The sequence below is a fragment of the Poecilia reticulata genome, linkage group LG16, assembly GCF_000633615.1.
Source record: "Poecilia reticulata strain Guanapo linkage group LG16, Guppy_female_1.0+MT, whole genome shotgun sequence".
Classification (NCBI taxonomy): domain Eukaryota; kingdom Metazoa; phylum Chordata; class Actinopteri; order Cyprinodontiformes; family Poeciliidae; genus Poecilia; species Poecilia reticulata.
Window position 1 is genome coordinate 6,927,724 of NC_024346.1, and position 13,828 is coordinate 6,941,551.

The 13,828-nt window shown below is 40.1% G+C and overlaps 1 protein-coding gene across 1 annotated transcript in view; it reads right to left on the reverse strand.

Moving 5' to 3' along the window:
* The window catches only part of LOC103477757 (golgin subfamily A member 6-like protein 22), a 35,866-nt gene that overhangs the window by 4,725 nt on the left and 17,313 nt on the right, over nucleotides 1-13,828 (reverse strand). The window contains exons 4-6 of the mRNA XM_008431056.1: nucleotides 7,564-8,934; nucleotides 7,000-7,163; nucleotides 1,707-1,819 (exon numbers count right to left, since the gene is read on the reverse strand). Coding sequence (XP_008429278.1) covers nucleotides 1,707-1,819; nucleotides 7,000-7,163; nucleotides 7,564-8,934 — 1,648 coding nt within the window. The remainder of the gene's footprint in view (nucleotides 1-1,706; nucleotides 1,820-6,999; nucleotides 7,164-7,563; nucleotides 8,935-13,828) is intronic.

The following is a 13,828-nucleotide window of genomic DNA, read 5'->3' on the forward strand; positions in this document are numbered from 1 at the left end:
ACAAATGAACCCCTCATGCTGATCATAACGAATTTTCTCCAGCACATACTTCACAGCTTCATACTTCTCCTTTAGTGTAGTCAAGTGAGCGAGGGGTACAGAGGCAAACAGGTTGCYGTTGTGCAGCAGAACACATTTCAGCGATCGCTTGGAGCTATCAATAAACAGTCTCCAATCTTTGGGTTCGTATTGTGTCACTCCAAGCGTATGCAGAAGCTGCGCAACATCTGTACAGTACACAAAGTCCTTCTCTTCAGAGAAAAAGCGGAGGTACTCTTAATGCCTGTTGCGATAGAAGGTGATGCGAGCACTGTCAGAGAGGAGGTTATTTTCCGTCAATCTGGATGCCAACAGTTCGGCTAAGGATTTTTGACAAGCCAAGATCGCGAACTAGATCGTTCAGCTCATTTTGGGATAAAGGATGTGGAGCATCACTGTCAGAAACCACTTTTTCTTCGTCTTCAACACTGGTGGAATCTTCATCACTATTATCAGGAAGTTCTCCAAAGACAGGTACTGGAATTTCATCACAATGAGCTACAGGACGACGTGCTGATCGAAGATCAGGATACTTTAGGCTGCTCCGGTTCTTTCTGCTGATCCCAGTAACATTAATGCCACAGAAGTAGCAGTCAATGCAGTGGTTTGTTGGCTCCCTCCAGACCATCGGAATTCCAAATTTCAGACAACTCTTGTTGCCCTTTGTCCACTGACGCAGATACTCGGTGCATGCTTTGCATACCATGTGTGGCGCCCAAGCTTTGTCCTGATCTCCAAGTTTCATACCAAAATAAGCATGGTAAGCACACTTTATGAAACTTGTGACTGGATTCCTGTTAGGCACAAGGGTGTATTCGCCGCAGATGTAACAGAATACGTCAGGTTTATTTTTGCAAGATCTTCTGGCTGAAGCCATTTTGTTTTTATGCAATGTAGAGGCTTTTCATTTTACTCTTACTAAAATGTTATGACCGGAAGCGAATTAAGGAAATGACGTTTCGCAATTGATGACATCACCCATTAACTTGTAGTCTGAATAAGTAAGTCATTTCATTTCTAGAACGTGAAATAAATAAAATTGAAATTAAATAAAAAATGCATGCAAACAGAATTGTAAAAAATCAAGATTTGCCTATTGCTCAAAAAGTTGACCTGATGGAGCAAAACAAATGTGAGTTTTGGATTCAGCTCATTGAAATACTACTAAGTCAGCTGAAAAAACTTAGACAATTTTTTTTTTGTGTTGATAATTATCAACATAACCAGTTTAAAAGCTAAACAAATGGTTATATTCCAAGCATGGAAAACTGGGATGCACTCCATGCCATGATGTTCAGGATTTAGGTTTCATGGCATCTCAAAGTGTCAACATTGTGGGCTGAGGGAGGAAATACAGCTTTATTTTGCAAGAGCTACCCAGCTTTAATTGCTTCACAAAAGAATTAATCAGCACAGAAACTCCAAAGCACACAAAGAAGCAATTATATATATATACTTATATTTAATAAATTTAATAAATATTAAATAACATACGATTAGATTTTCACAAAAAAAAAAATATTTTTTTTTTGTCACAGTACCCCCAAGAATTTAAAACTACTTTCACCCCTGGTTAGGACATAACATTTTCAACAAATATATAAAAACAATATAACATTTACATACTGCAGCTTTAAATATGCATATGCTTAGATCATGGTTCTTACTCAGGAATGATCCGACTTCCATCCATCCATATCCATGTGGGTGGAATATAGTACAACCCTATCCAGTATCCTCCTTTAGGTTTGTAGTATTTGAGTCGAGCCATGATAAATTCCTGTGAACAGATTTTATTTTAGACTCTCTTACTTCTATCAATCAATCAAGTTTATTTTTAACACATTTCAGCATTTGAAGTGCCTTGTTTAAGGTCTTGAAAAACAAATCTATAAAGTCATAGAACACAGTTAACAACTGAAGCATTACATTTTGTCAAATACCATTATTACACATCAAAATGTTTGTTTCATTTATAATGTTTCAAAAGCCACTCTAAACAGGTGGGCCTGTAGTCTAGATTTAAAGGAACTCAGTGTTTCAGCTGTTTTACAATTTTCCAGCAGTTTGTTCCAGATTTGTGGTGCATAGAAGCTGAATGCTGCTTCTCCTCGTTTGGTTCTGGATGCAGAGCAGAACCAGAACCAGACGACCTGAGAGGTCTGGAAGGTTGATACAACAGCAGGTCTTTAATGTATTGTGGTGCTAAGCCGTTCAGTGATTTATAAACTAACATCAGTATTTTAAAGTTTATTCTCTGAGCTACAGGGAGCCAGTGGAAGAACTGGTGTTATGTGCTCCATCATCCTGGTTCTAGTCAGAACCCGAGCAGCAGCGTTGTGGATCTGCTGCAGCTGGAGGATTGACTTTTTAGTCAAATTTGTAAAGACACTGTTGCAGAAATCAGTGCAGATAAACGCATGGATGAGTTTCTCTAGACCCTGTTGGGACTTTAGCCCTTTAATCCTGAAATGTTCTTCAGGTGATAGAAGGCTGACTTTGTGACTGTCTTTATGTGGTTCTGAAGGTTCAGGTCAGAGTCCATCACTACTCCCAGGTTTTAGTCTGATTGCTGGTTTTCAGTTGTAATAACTGAAGCTGTGCATTGACTCTAGATCTGTAACTCTAGATCTATAACTCTAGATCTGTAACTCTAGATCTATAACTCTAGATCTGTAACTCTAGATCACTCCACTTTAATACTCCAAACACTCCAAAAGTAATAACATCAGTTTTGTTTCTGTTCAGCTGGAGAAAGTTTTGGCTCATCCACACAATGATCTGATTGGATGGGTTCAGTCACCTGGTGACATTGTAACGCAGAACTGCATATCATCTGCGTAGTAATTTGAATATTTCTAGTGAATTTTCAGCAAAATAAATCCACTACCAATACATTAAAATCTAACCTATTTCTATTACATAGAAACAAAACCAAAAAACTCCCACAAATCTTAGTTGACTTAATGCTGAGTTTTTGTGAAACCTCTCAATATGGTACAAGAATGATTGTTATATTTTGTAGAATTTGTTGGCTGAACCATGCGTGACATGTCTTTGTTCGACTCTGAGGTATGAGAGCAAGTCTTCAACCCAACATTTGTTGTTAAAAAATGGCAACGTGCAAATAGTTCAATATTTGTGACTGCAAATTTTATAGTTATTTAAACTTTTGTTTAAATGAAAAAAAAACTATGATTGCTAATACACTATCTGACCATCTTCAGTCTTCATTACAAGTTTTGTGTTTTCTTGTAGATTTTTTTTTTTTTTTTTGCTGCTACGATCTTGTTTCTTAAAGGTCTAGTGTTGACCACAGAAAGAGGCAGTGGTAGTAATTTCATTAGTGAAAAATATCTTTGTCCAACTGATGATTACAGTAAAATAGTTACATTTATTTGTATGCAAATTTAAAAATCGTAATATACACAATAAATATTACAATATTTATTGCGTATATAAATATATTTATATGATATATTTTATATTGAATAAATATACCATACCATACCATACCAACTTTATTTATAAAGCACTTTAAAACAACCACAGCTGATACAAAGTGCTGTACATTAAAACACAGCATAATAAAAAAAAATAATAATAAAAACTCTTACAGTTTAAAAACAAAAACATACACTCTAAAACTAGATTATATCGTATTTATCAATAATCAATAAATATTTACTCAACTACAATTTTATTTTACTTAACTGAGTTTTTTTTCATTGAATAATTGGGGAAAAAAATTTAACTTCATACTCTGCGAACCCCAGTATCCCAGTATAGTGGGATACTGAGTATCCTAGTATGAGGAAAATCCTAATACTGGGATATTAGATTTTCCTCATATTGCCAAGCCCTATCACAATGAAATCAATATCTGAAACTTTGGAATGGAAGTTATCTACCAACACATCTTTATGGTTACACCACAAAGACAAGGTGGAGAAGTATAACTGATTAAGGCAGTGGTTCTTAACCTTTTTTGAGGTACCGAACCCACCAGTTTCATATGTGCACTCAATGAACCCTTCTTTAGTGATGAATAAAATGATTTTTTTCTTCTTCTCCAAATTCTAGTTGGGTGACCCAACTAGAGCCTAGCTGGGTCACCCCAAGATCACCAAGTCTTCTTAAAAGGTAGGGTCTCTGAGAACAGTTCTAGTCAGTGTTTTCAGCAAAGTTGAGCTGACTGTCCAGGAACGACACAAGGCATTTAAAATTTGCCAGTTTCAACAGGTTGGGCATTGAGAGAAACTGGAACCACTGTAAGGTTTTGTTTAGATCATCTAATTAGCTCTACATTCTTAAGAGAATGAAAAACTAATAATAAATAATAAAGACGTTGCGATATTCTGATTTAGTAATGTAATTATATTAACTGTGTTACCACCCCCACGCCACTAGAGGCAGTAGCAGGTCCGAAAAGACACGACTAAGGAGCAGATTTAGAAGTTCACCGAAAGCTACAGGATTTGGTAAAAAACTGTGAGCTGCGGTGAAGTTAAAGACAAGTTGATATACATGCTGAAATATCAACTCAGCATGTATGTCTTGTGTAAAGACCAAACCAAACCAACTTTATTTATAAAGCACTTTAAAACAACCACAGTTGACACAAAGTGCTGTACATTAAAACACAACATAACATTAAAAAAAAAATTAAAACTCTTACAGTTTAAAAACAAACATACAATTTAAAATTAGATCCCACTGGAGTTGAAAACCAAGTAAAATAAATGGGTTTTAAGACGAGCGGTTTTAAGTGGACAGTGAAGGGGCCTCTCTGACCTGCAAAGGCAAGTCGTTCCATAACTTTGGGCCAATGACAGAGAAAGCCCTGTCCCCTCTGAACTTCCTTCTGGATCTTGGAACCTCCAAGAGCAGATTATCTGCTGACCTGAGAGACCGATGGGGTACGTAGGGGTGAAGAAGCTCAGAGAGATAAGCCGGAGCAAGATTATGTAGTGATTTAAAAACAAACATAAGAATTTTAAAATTAATCCAAAAATATACAGGCAGCCAGTGAAATGAGGCCAGGACAGGGGTCACATGCTCCCTCTTTCGAGTTCCTGTCAAAAGTCGTGCAGCAGCATCTGAACCAGCTGCAGACGTGAGAGCAGCGACTGACTGACTCCCAGATAAAGGGAGTTACAGTAAACCAACAGAGTTGAAATAAAAGCCTGGATAAAGGTTTCAAAATGCTGCCTGGAAAGAAAAGATTTCACTGACGCCAGTCGCCTTAAATGATAAAAGCTGGACTTAACCACGGCTCTGATTTGGCTGTTTAATTTAAAATCACTGTCCACCTTAAAACCAAGATCTGTAATAACAGGTTTAAAATAAACCTCCAAGGGTCCCAGGCCAACAGAGGAGGACTCACAGGAGCCACTGGGTCCAAACACCATCACCTCTGTTTTCCTTTCATTAAAATTTAAAAAGTTCAAGGCCAACCAAGCTTTAATATCACCTAGACAGGCCAGGAGATGCGCGCGCTCTGATTGAAGGTCCATTTGAGGCTTTCGATCAGGCTCTTCTGAAGTTTCTGTCTTTTAAAACTGCTCTGCTGTTGGCCCTCAAGTCTGCAAAGAGAGTGAACGATTTATCCGCTCTCTGTTGCTCCTCTTGCCTCAGAATACGAGCCGATGGCAGCTCGGCGTGATGCCTCCCAAACCTGCTTTTACTCCTCAAAGCATCACAAGCTCGTTCAGATCGAGGGAGATATCTTCAGAGGGTTTTTACCTTCCTCATAACTTTGAGAAGGAAGCTGCATCTCATGCACCATGCGCGCGCTTTCTTGTTATGAGGCACGCATGTCTGCACTGCGTTGCTCTCAGCGTCTGTTTGTGCATTACAGAGATAACTCAGTGGGGCGTCCCACTGAGCCCAGCGTCTTTCTCACTGCCTGTGTGAGGCCATCTCACAGGCTTACACTTCTTCTGGATTGGATCCTCCAGAGAATCTGAGAGCTCACTCCACCAGAGGCATTTCATCCTCCACAGCTCTGTGGAGGACATTTGCACGGCAGCTTCCTGGTCATCTCCATGCTCATTTATTCGGTTTAAATGTGTGACGTTTCCACGTTCTTTATTACCCATTCTGTTATTAGGGTTCTGACAGAATAATTATTTTTGTTACACGTTAATATTGTCTCACCCTTGCATGTAACGTAGGGTGACATGATGTTTTTCAGTCATGATTTGATATTCTGTTGTTTTTTTCCTGGGGAGTTCTTTGTTTATGAGAACAACATGGTTGTCCAAAGTGCTGTATAAGTTACCTGTTCTGTTCATCGTTACACTGTTACAGTTCATAACGTTCGTTGTTCCTGTTCACAGCACCAGGTCTGTTTGTCTCAACCTTTCTGACCAGATGTTATTCTCCTCTCTGGTCTTCTGCTGTATGGGAGGCCAGGAGTGCGTAATTACGCACTCTAGGCTGAGACTGTTTTTGTTATGTGTGAGCAGATGCTTCATGGTGGTGGTCTGGATGGACCCAGTTAGGCATAGACTACATCCTGCTTCGCCTTTAACCCACTAGCGATAGCCTTAAAGGGCGAAGCCTATATGAAATAGAAAGTTTTTTATGTATTGTAATCCCAGATTCTTTGAGTATAGGCGCAGCCCTTTAAGCTGTGGGCCTCACTGGTTCCTGAATAGCTGAAGAAAAAAGGCTGTTAGGGAGACGTTTGTCCGGTCTGACTGTTATTTATACGGTCCGGGGTGAGGCCCACCCAACAGGTGGACGTGGACTGCGAGGGATAAACCCACCAGCGCCAATACTCAGAATCTGGGGTTACAATATGAAACCAACGTTTTCTATTCTCTTTTTAAAATGTGTAATTAGGAGGTGCTGACTCAATTAGTGCGTGTGGTTAAGTATTGTTAAGCTATCAATCTTCCAGAAACTTCTGGATTAGCTATACATTTTAAGAGTAGAGGTGGCATTTTGTTTTACCTGCTCCGTCATATCATTTATCACAACGAAGTCTGAGCCATTGTTTCGACAGTCCGCTCGAGCTTTGAACCAGTTCTTCCCAATATTATCGGCATCATAAAAGTAGTAACACTTTCGGTTATAGGAAACCCAGCTTCTCCTGCAATCCCGACACTTTGGTCTCACTAGACAAGGGGAAAGAGCAGAATAAAGTGAAACTTTGGTAAAAAGGGAAAAACATATTTCTAAAAGCAATCCACGTTTACTTATTTAACATTTCAATCATTAACATTACTCAAGCAAAGCTTTTAAAGGTAGAGTGCAGATCAATATTGGAAGGTTATTAAATGATGATATCATTCTAGTCAGAAGTGGCGTACCACAGGGTTCACCAAAAGACAAAAACTTGGCTGTAAACCTGCTGCTAATGAATTACTTTTACTGGCTCACTTTGCTGTCAGGAAAGTGACCTTCAGCACTCTACCTGTGATAATAATGGTCAGCTATGTCTTCAAAAACTGTTTATAACAGAATATTTCAAAATTAAAATCAAGAGTTTCAAAGGTAATCTAGAAATATAATTACTATGTGTAGGACAGTATTCTTGAACTGGAAAGTTTTCATGGCTCAAGACGAAATAATAGGTTTTGTTTAGGACATCTCTCTCAATGCATCGTTTCTCTGCCTCCCATTTTAGATTTTTCAGCTCCTTTTCCTTTTCGACCAGCTCCTCTTTCTCTTTGACCAGCTTCCCGCTATTATTGATCAGCCCTTCTCTTTTGTTGCTCATCTCCTGTTTCTCTGTGGCCATGTCCATTTTCTTTTCGTCCAGCTCTTCGTTCTCTTTGGTCAGCTCCTCTTTTTCTTTGTTGAGCTCTTCTTTCTCTTTGGCCAGCTCCTCTGTCTCTTTGCTCAGCTTCTCTTGACTTTTCCCCAGCTCCTCTCTCTCTTTAATCAGCTCCTCTGCCTTTTTGCTCAGCTCCTCTGTCTTTTTGCTCAGCTCCTCTTCCTTTATCCTCATCTTCTCTGTCTCTTTGATCAATTCCTCTTTTGCTTTGCTCACCTCTTCTGTCTTTTTGCTCACCTCTTCTGTCTCTTTGCTCAGCTCCCCTGTCTCTTTGCTCAGCTCCTCTGTCTCTTTGCTCAGCTCCTCTGTCTCTTTGCTCAGCTCCTTTGTCACTATCCTCAGTTGTTCTTTTTCATTTAGAACCTCCTCTTCGTCTTTGTTCAACTCTTCTTTTTCTTTATTCAGCTGCTTTTTCTCTCCATTGAGCTCCTTTGTCCTATGTTTCAGATCCTTTTCTTTTTCCAAATCCTCTTGTAATTTTCCCAGCTTCTCTTGATCTTCTCTCAGCTTCTCTTGGTCACTTTTCAGCTCCTCTTGAGCTGAGCTCAGCTCCTTTTTCTCCTCATTCACTTTCTCTTTTTCTTCACTAACTTTCTGTTTCTCTTTGGCCAGCTCCTTTTTGTCTTTGTTCAGCTTCTCTGTCTTCTGAATCACCTGCTCTCTCTCTTTTCTCAGTTCCTCTTTGTCTTTGTCATACTCTATTCTCCTTTGATGCAGTTCCTTCTTTGCTTGTTCCAGCTCCTCTCTGTCTCGCTTCACCTCCTCCATGTCTTGAGTAACCTTTTCTCTGTCTTGGCTTAGCGTCTCTCTGTCTTCAGTAAGCTTTTCTCTGTCTTGTTTCAGCTCCTCTTCATCTTGTCTCAACACCTCTCTGTCTTGAATCAGCTTCTGTCTCTCTTGGGTTACGTCCATTATGTCTAGATTCAGTTGTTGTAAGTCTAGGTTCAGATCCTCAGTTTCTTGGTCAACTGCTATGTTTTGCATCAAGTCTTTCTCTTGCATCAGCTCCTTGATCTGGTTCTCTATCATCTTTTGTTTCTGAACCAGGTGACTTTTTTCAGTTGAAAGGTTGTTGATATCTTCATGCTGCTTGTTCGTCATCAAAGTCACTGTAGAAACACACAAATTAGTCAAAGTCATTCAAACTATCTTCAGTAACATTTTCCATTTCTCAGACCCTTTCAGGATTTCAGACAGTATTCTTATGCTGCGTTCACACCAAATGTGAGTTGAGCATCAGGGGCATCTAGTTTACATTCAAAGCCTATGTTGACGTGCGTTGTGGTGCATTTTGCACTCCTACTGCTCTGCGTTTGAAGCATTTCAGGCGCGAGAAGCACGTCCAATGCCAGAATTGGAAAATCAGAAATTTTGTCGCTGGACGTGGAGCGTCAACCAATCAGAAAGACTTTGCTATCTGGCATGGTGGCCTGCAGTTCATGTACTGTCAACACATGCAGACACCGATGTGGGTTGGCAGGTTGTCAAACGGCTCGGGTGAGACGAAAATAGAAGTGATAGCGACCATCGTTACTGCCCAGCTAGCCTGTGAAACATACCAAACAAACATCTCTGAATTATCTTGTGATTTAAAACACGTGGCTGACGTCAACTGTTGCTTTTAGTAAATAAAGCCAAGTCACTCTCTCAATATTTCATCTGCCATTTTTCAAAGTAACAGGGGGAAAACCGAGAGAAGGAGGAAGAAAAGCCAAGAGCCTCCTCCCAGCACGCATCCTGCTTTTATCAACTGTTGCTGCTGTTGTTAAATAAAAACTGAACACAAAATGTTCACCAAAGATATCTGAGCCTCCGCTATGAATGCAGAAGCTATCACTACGGAATATTTTGGTGCCACTCTCTCAATTTCATCAAACTGACACTGGAAAACAACGGCTCATTCCAACGCACATCTGGAACGAAGTGACTTTTCGTTAGGATAGAGCCAAAGCAAAGTTAACTGATTTAATATTTCATTAACTTGTTTATTTTGGGGGGTTGCCTAGTGATAGCACTGTTGCCTTGCAGCAATAAGGTCCATTGATTAGAACCCTTGAGTCCATAGGTGTTGAGTTTGCATGTCCTCCCCGTTCATGTGCAGGTTCTCTCTGGGTACTTCAGCTTCCTCTCAGAGCCCAAACACATGACTAATAGGCTATTTGGTCTCTCTAAGCTGCTCTTAGGAATGTGTACATGGATGCTAATATTTGTGTTGCCCTGTGATGGACTGGTGGCCTGTTACAGGTGTAGTCTGTCTCTTGCCCAGTGATCACTAAGAAAATGCACCAGCCTGCCTAGCCTTTCTGCATTTGTAACCGGTTAACTTAAACCTCATTAAATATGATCTGGTTCATAGAAATCACCATAAAAATATAGGACAAGTGATTCATAGAAAATAAAGACTATACAGGTCTTAAGACAGTCAAGAGAAACATACAGACCCTTTCCAAAAAATTAGAGTATCATAGAAAAGTTGTTTCTCATAATTACATTCAAAAAGTTACATTTCATAGGTTATAGATTCAGAGCTCACAGTTTAAATGATTTCAAGTATTTGTTTATTTTAACATAATTTGGGCTTCCAGCTCATAAAAGCCACAAAAACAGGAATTCAAAAAAATAGAATACTGGGAAGAAATAGGCCCAAACTATTTATTGGTTTCTGCAGAAGAAAATGAAAGAAATTAAAGTAATACATTTTGTCTTTAAATTACATGCTTAAAGACCATGTCAATCTTCAATACTTAGCTGGCGAATCCCTCTGCCTTAATCACTGCCTCTGTGTGATGTGGCATTGAAGCAATCAGTCTGTGGCATTGCCTGGGAGTCATGGAAGCCCAGATTTTCTTTGATGCTTGCTGTCAGCTCTTCTATGTTGTTGGGTCTGGTGCCCCTCACTTTCCTCTTAAGAATACCGCGTAGAAGCACAATGGGGTGTAGGTACGACAAGTTAGCTGGCCAGTCAAGCACTGTGATGGGCAACAAACCAGGTTTTGGTGCTTCTGGCGGCAGGTCCTGCTGGAAGATGAAATCTACATCTCCATGCAAATCCTCAACAGAAAGAATCATGAAATTCTCTAAAACTTTATGGTAGACTGTTGCGGTGACCTTGGGCTTAAGAAAGCAGTTTACCAACACCCGCAGCGGACATTACGCCCCAAATTATGACTAGGCAAGATTTTGAGAAGTTTTGTGACTAACAAGCTACAGCCATGGGTTTCATTTATTTAAAATCCTTTTATGCATGTGGGTATGACGTATGCAACATACATCAGGTGTATATTGAAAAGGTGTTGCTAGGTGCTGGAGTTTTGGCCTTGTGGGGAGTTGTTTTACTGTTTTTCCACCAGGAGGAGCCATGTGGTTGCTGTTTGATGGAGGGCGGTTCCCGCGCACCTGCACTTCATCAACGCAAGCATAAGAGTAATGGCCAGTAATGGTACTGTGAGCCTCTCTGTGCTTTGTTCTCTGAGCCTCTTTCTGTGTTCCCAGTAACCTGAACTTTCCTCTGACCTTCTCATAGGATTCCTCTCGTGGTGCCTTGGAAAATACCCATTGTGTTGCCCGAGTTCATCTGATCCTCATCCAAGAATCTCCGCTGTAAATTCATCTGGTTTCCCCATTTATGACTGCTGAAGATCCGCTCCTCTGCCTGCAGTTTGGTCGATTACCTGTCTGTCCTCTAACGTCTCCTCCATCAGCAACCTTAGAAACTCCTCCAATCATCAGAATCCGGACTGGACACCTCCCTCTCCTGCAAGCAACCTAGCCTCCAGTATCCCAACCACTCCCTGATCCCCAGCAGATTTCTTTCATCTCATCCAGTGAGCCTGTTCCAGTTTTCATTTTAATTTCTTTTCTACAGTTCACTTACCTCCCATTTCCCCCCGTCTTCAGATCTCAGATGGTCCGGAGCCAGAGAATCCAGGACAACAATCACACATTACATCCAATCATTGATCTGTTTAAAATAAACTTTATTTAATTTTCTCATCTCCTGTTTGTTAATCTGCATATGGGTGAAGCAAGTAACATCAAACATGAGAGGTGTGTTTCCACCTTTGAATGCTGCAAAGGTGTAGATTGGAATTGTGGTGCTTCAAAATGACATCCACCTCAAAGCTCATCAGGCTGCACCAAACTTTTGGTGCCTTGTGGACAGCAAAGGGTACTACAGTATCTGCAATGCAGCTATGAAAGTTGTCTGCCTTTTTAGCTGAACTTATCTCTGTGAATGTGCTTTTTCTGATATGAACTTTATTAAGAACAAACACAGAACACGTCTGATTCCCATCTACACGTCTGTCTCAGAGTTGCAGTGTCAAGTTGCACCCAAACTACAGTGCACTGGAGGACAACATGCAATGCAAAGCTTTCCACTGACAGACATTTACAAAGACAGGTGGTAGTTTTTGTTTGACTTTGTTCGATTTTTTTGTTGTGATTTTGGCCTGGTGGGGTCGGTTGTCCTGTTTTTGCTTCTTTCTTCTGCAGTAGGTTCTTCTCTCACTTTTCTTGCTTTAGTCCTGGTACCAGCAGAAGCTTCAACAGCCTTATATGAGGTTGGCCCCCTGCTGTACCTTTTTGACGTCATTCTTTGTTTCATTTATGAAGCTGAAGGCAGCAGCAGCAAAACACCAGCAGCTCCTACGGCCAACTCTATCCTCATCTGCCGTTGGGTTCTCCTCATCTTCATCACCTCTTGTGAGTCCTACATTCCTATCGACTTCAACGAGCTCCAGTTCAAAATAAAAAGCTTAAAGACGTTACTGATCACCGTTTTGGCTGGTCGGAGCAAGCGCAGTCGGACCAAGTAGATGTCATTTAACCCAGAATGCACTGCAGCGTGAACAATATGGCGTCGTCTGTGTGACAATATTTCATTAAAATTTATAAAAACTAAACTGCCTACAGTATTATTTCTGTACCATTTTTACATCTAAAATAGATATTTCTCAAATAAAGTCTATTATTACAACTAATCACGGATCCCTTTCAGTGAGTCAACTGATTGTTATTGTGTTTCTTTCTCTACCAATAATAAGCCAGCAGTTTAAACTTTTTTCTGGTATGTGGTCATTAAAACACCTACACAAAGCACTACTTGCTCTGTTCCTATTGGGTGATTTAGTTTATTCTAGTTACTATAATCACATCATAATTACAGTAATGTACTGACAACCAGGTATGTTAAATTTCATAATTTAACATCCATTCTTTATACCATCCATTAAACCCACTTGCACTTGCAAGGTTTCCAGTGGTAAATCGGAGAGCTGCAGGGTACGTCCTGCACAGGTCACCAGTTAATCACAGGGCAACACAGACACAGACGGGACAAACAATCATGCATACACCAGGGTTTCCCCCGGTGTATTTTGAGCCTGGCAGCCCGCCATGCAGCTCCTCTTTTAATACTAATTTAAAAAAAACATAAAAATAAAAAATTACTTACATTATTTTTTTTTTTAAAGCTGGATTGCAAGCGTCTCTGTTGCTCTGAGCGCTGCACTGGAGGCGCAGATTTATTCCTAAAGGATAGTGATACAGTTATGGGCTACGCAGCTAACTGCGGCTTCAAAAGCAGCATCAGAAGATGGTTCTTGAAGGGGACTGAGGTGTGAATGAAGACACAAGCAATGTTTTAGTTTTGGTGTTTATGTATTGGTGATTTGGGGGAAAAAAAACAACAACAAACAATTACAAATACACAATGAGGGACAAATTAATTCCAAATAAATCAATTCAAAGATCAGAGTTCTTGTCCCTTTTCTTAGATCGCCATCGGTTTCAAAGAGGATCTGAGGATGTGATCCATCATAAAAAAAACCCCGACCTTTGAGCAGAGAGTTGGCCGTATTAGACTGCGATCAGCTGTGATAATTCCGGTGACAACCGCCAAAAGTTCAATAGTTCAAATCAGTTGTTGCAGAGATTTGGGTAAATTTGCCAGGATGAAATTATCAGCAAGATGCCAAACAGCCAGTCACAACCACCTGTTGC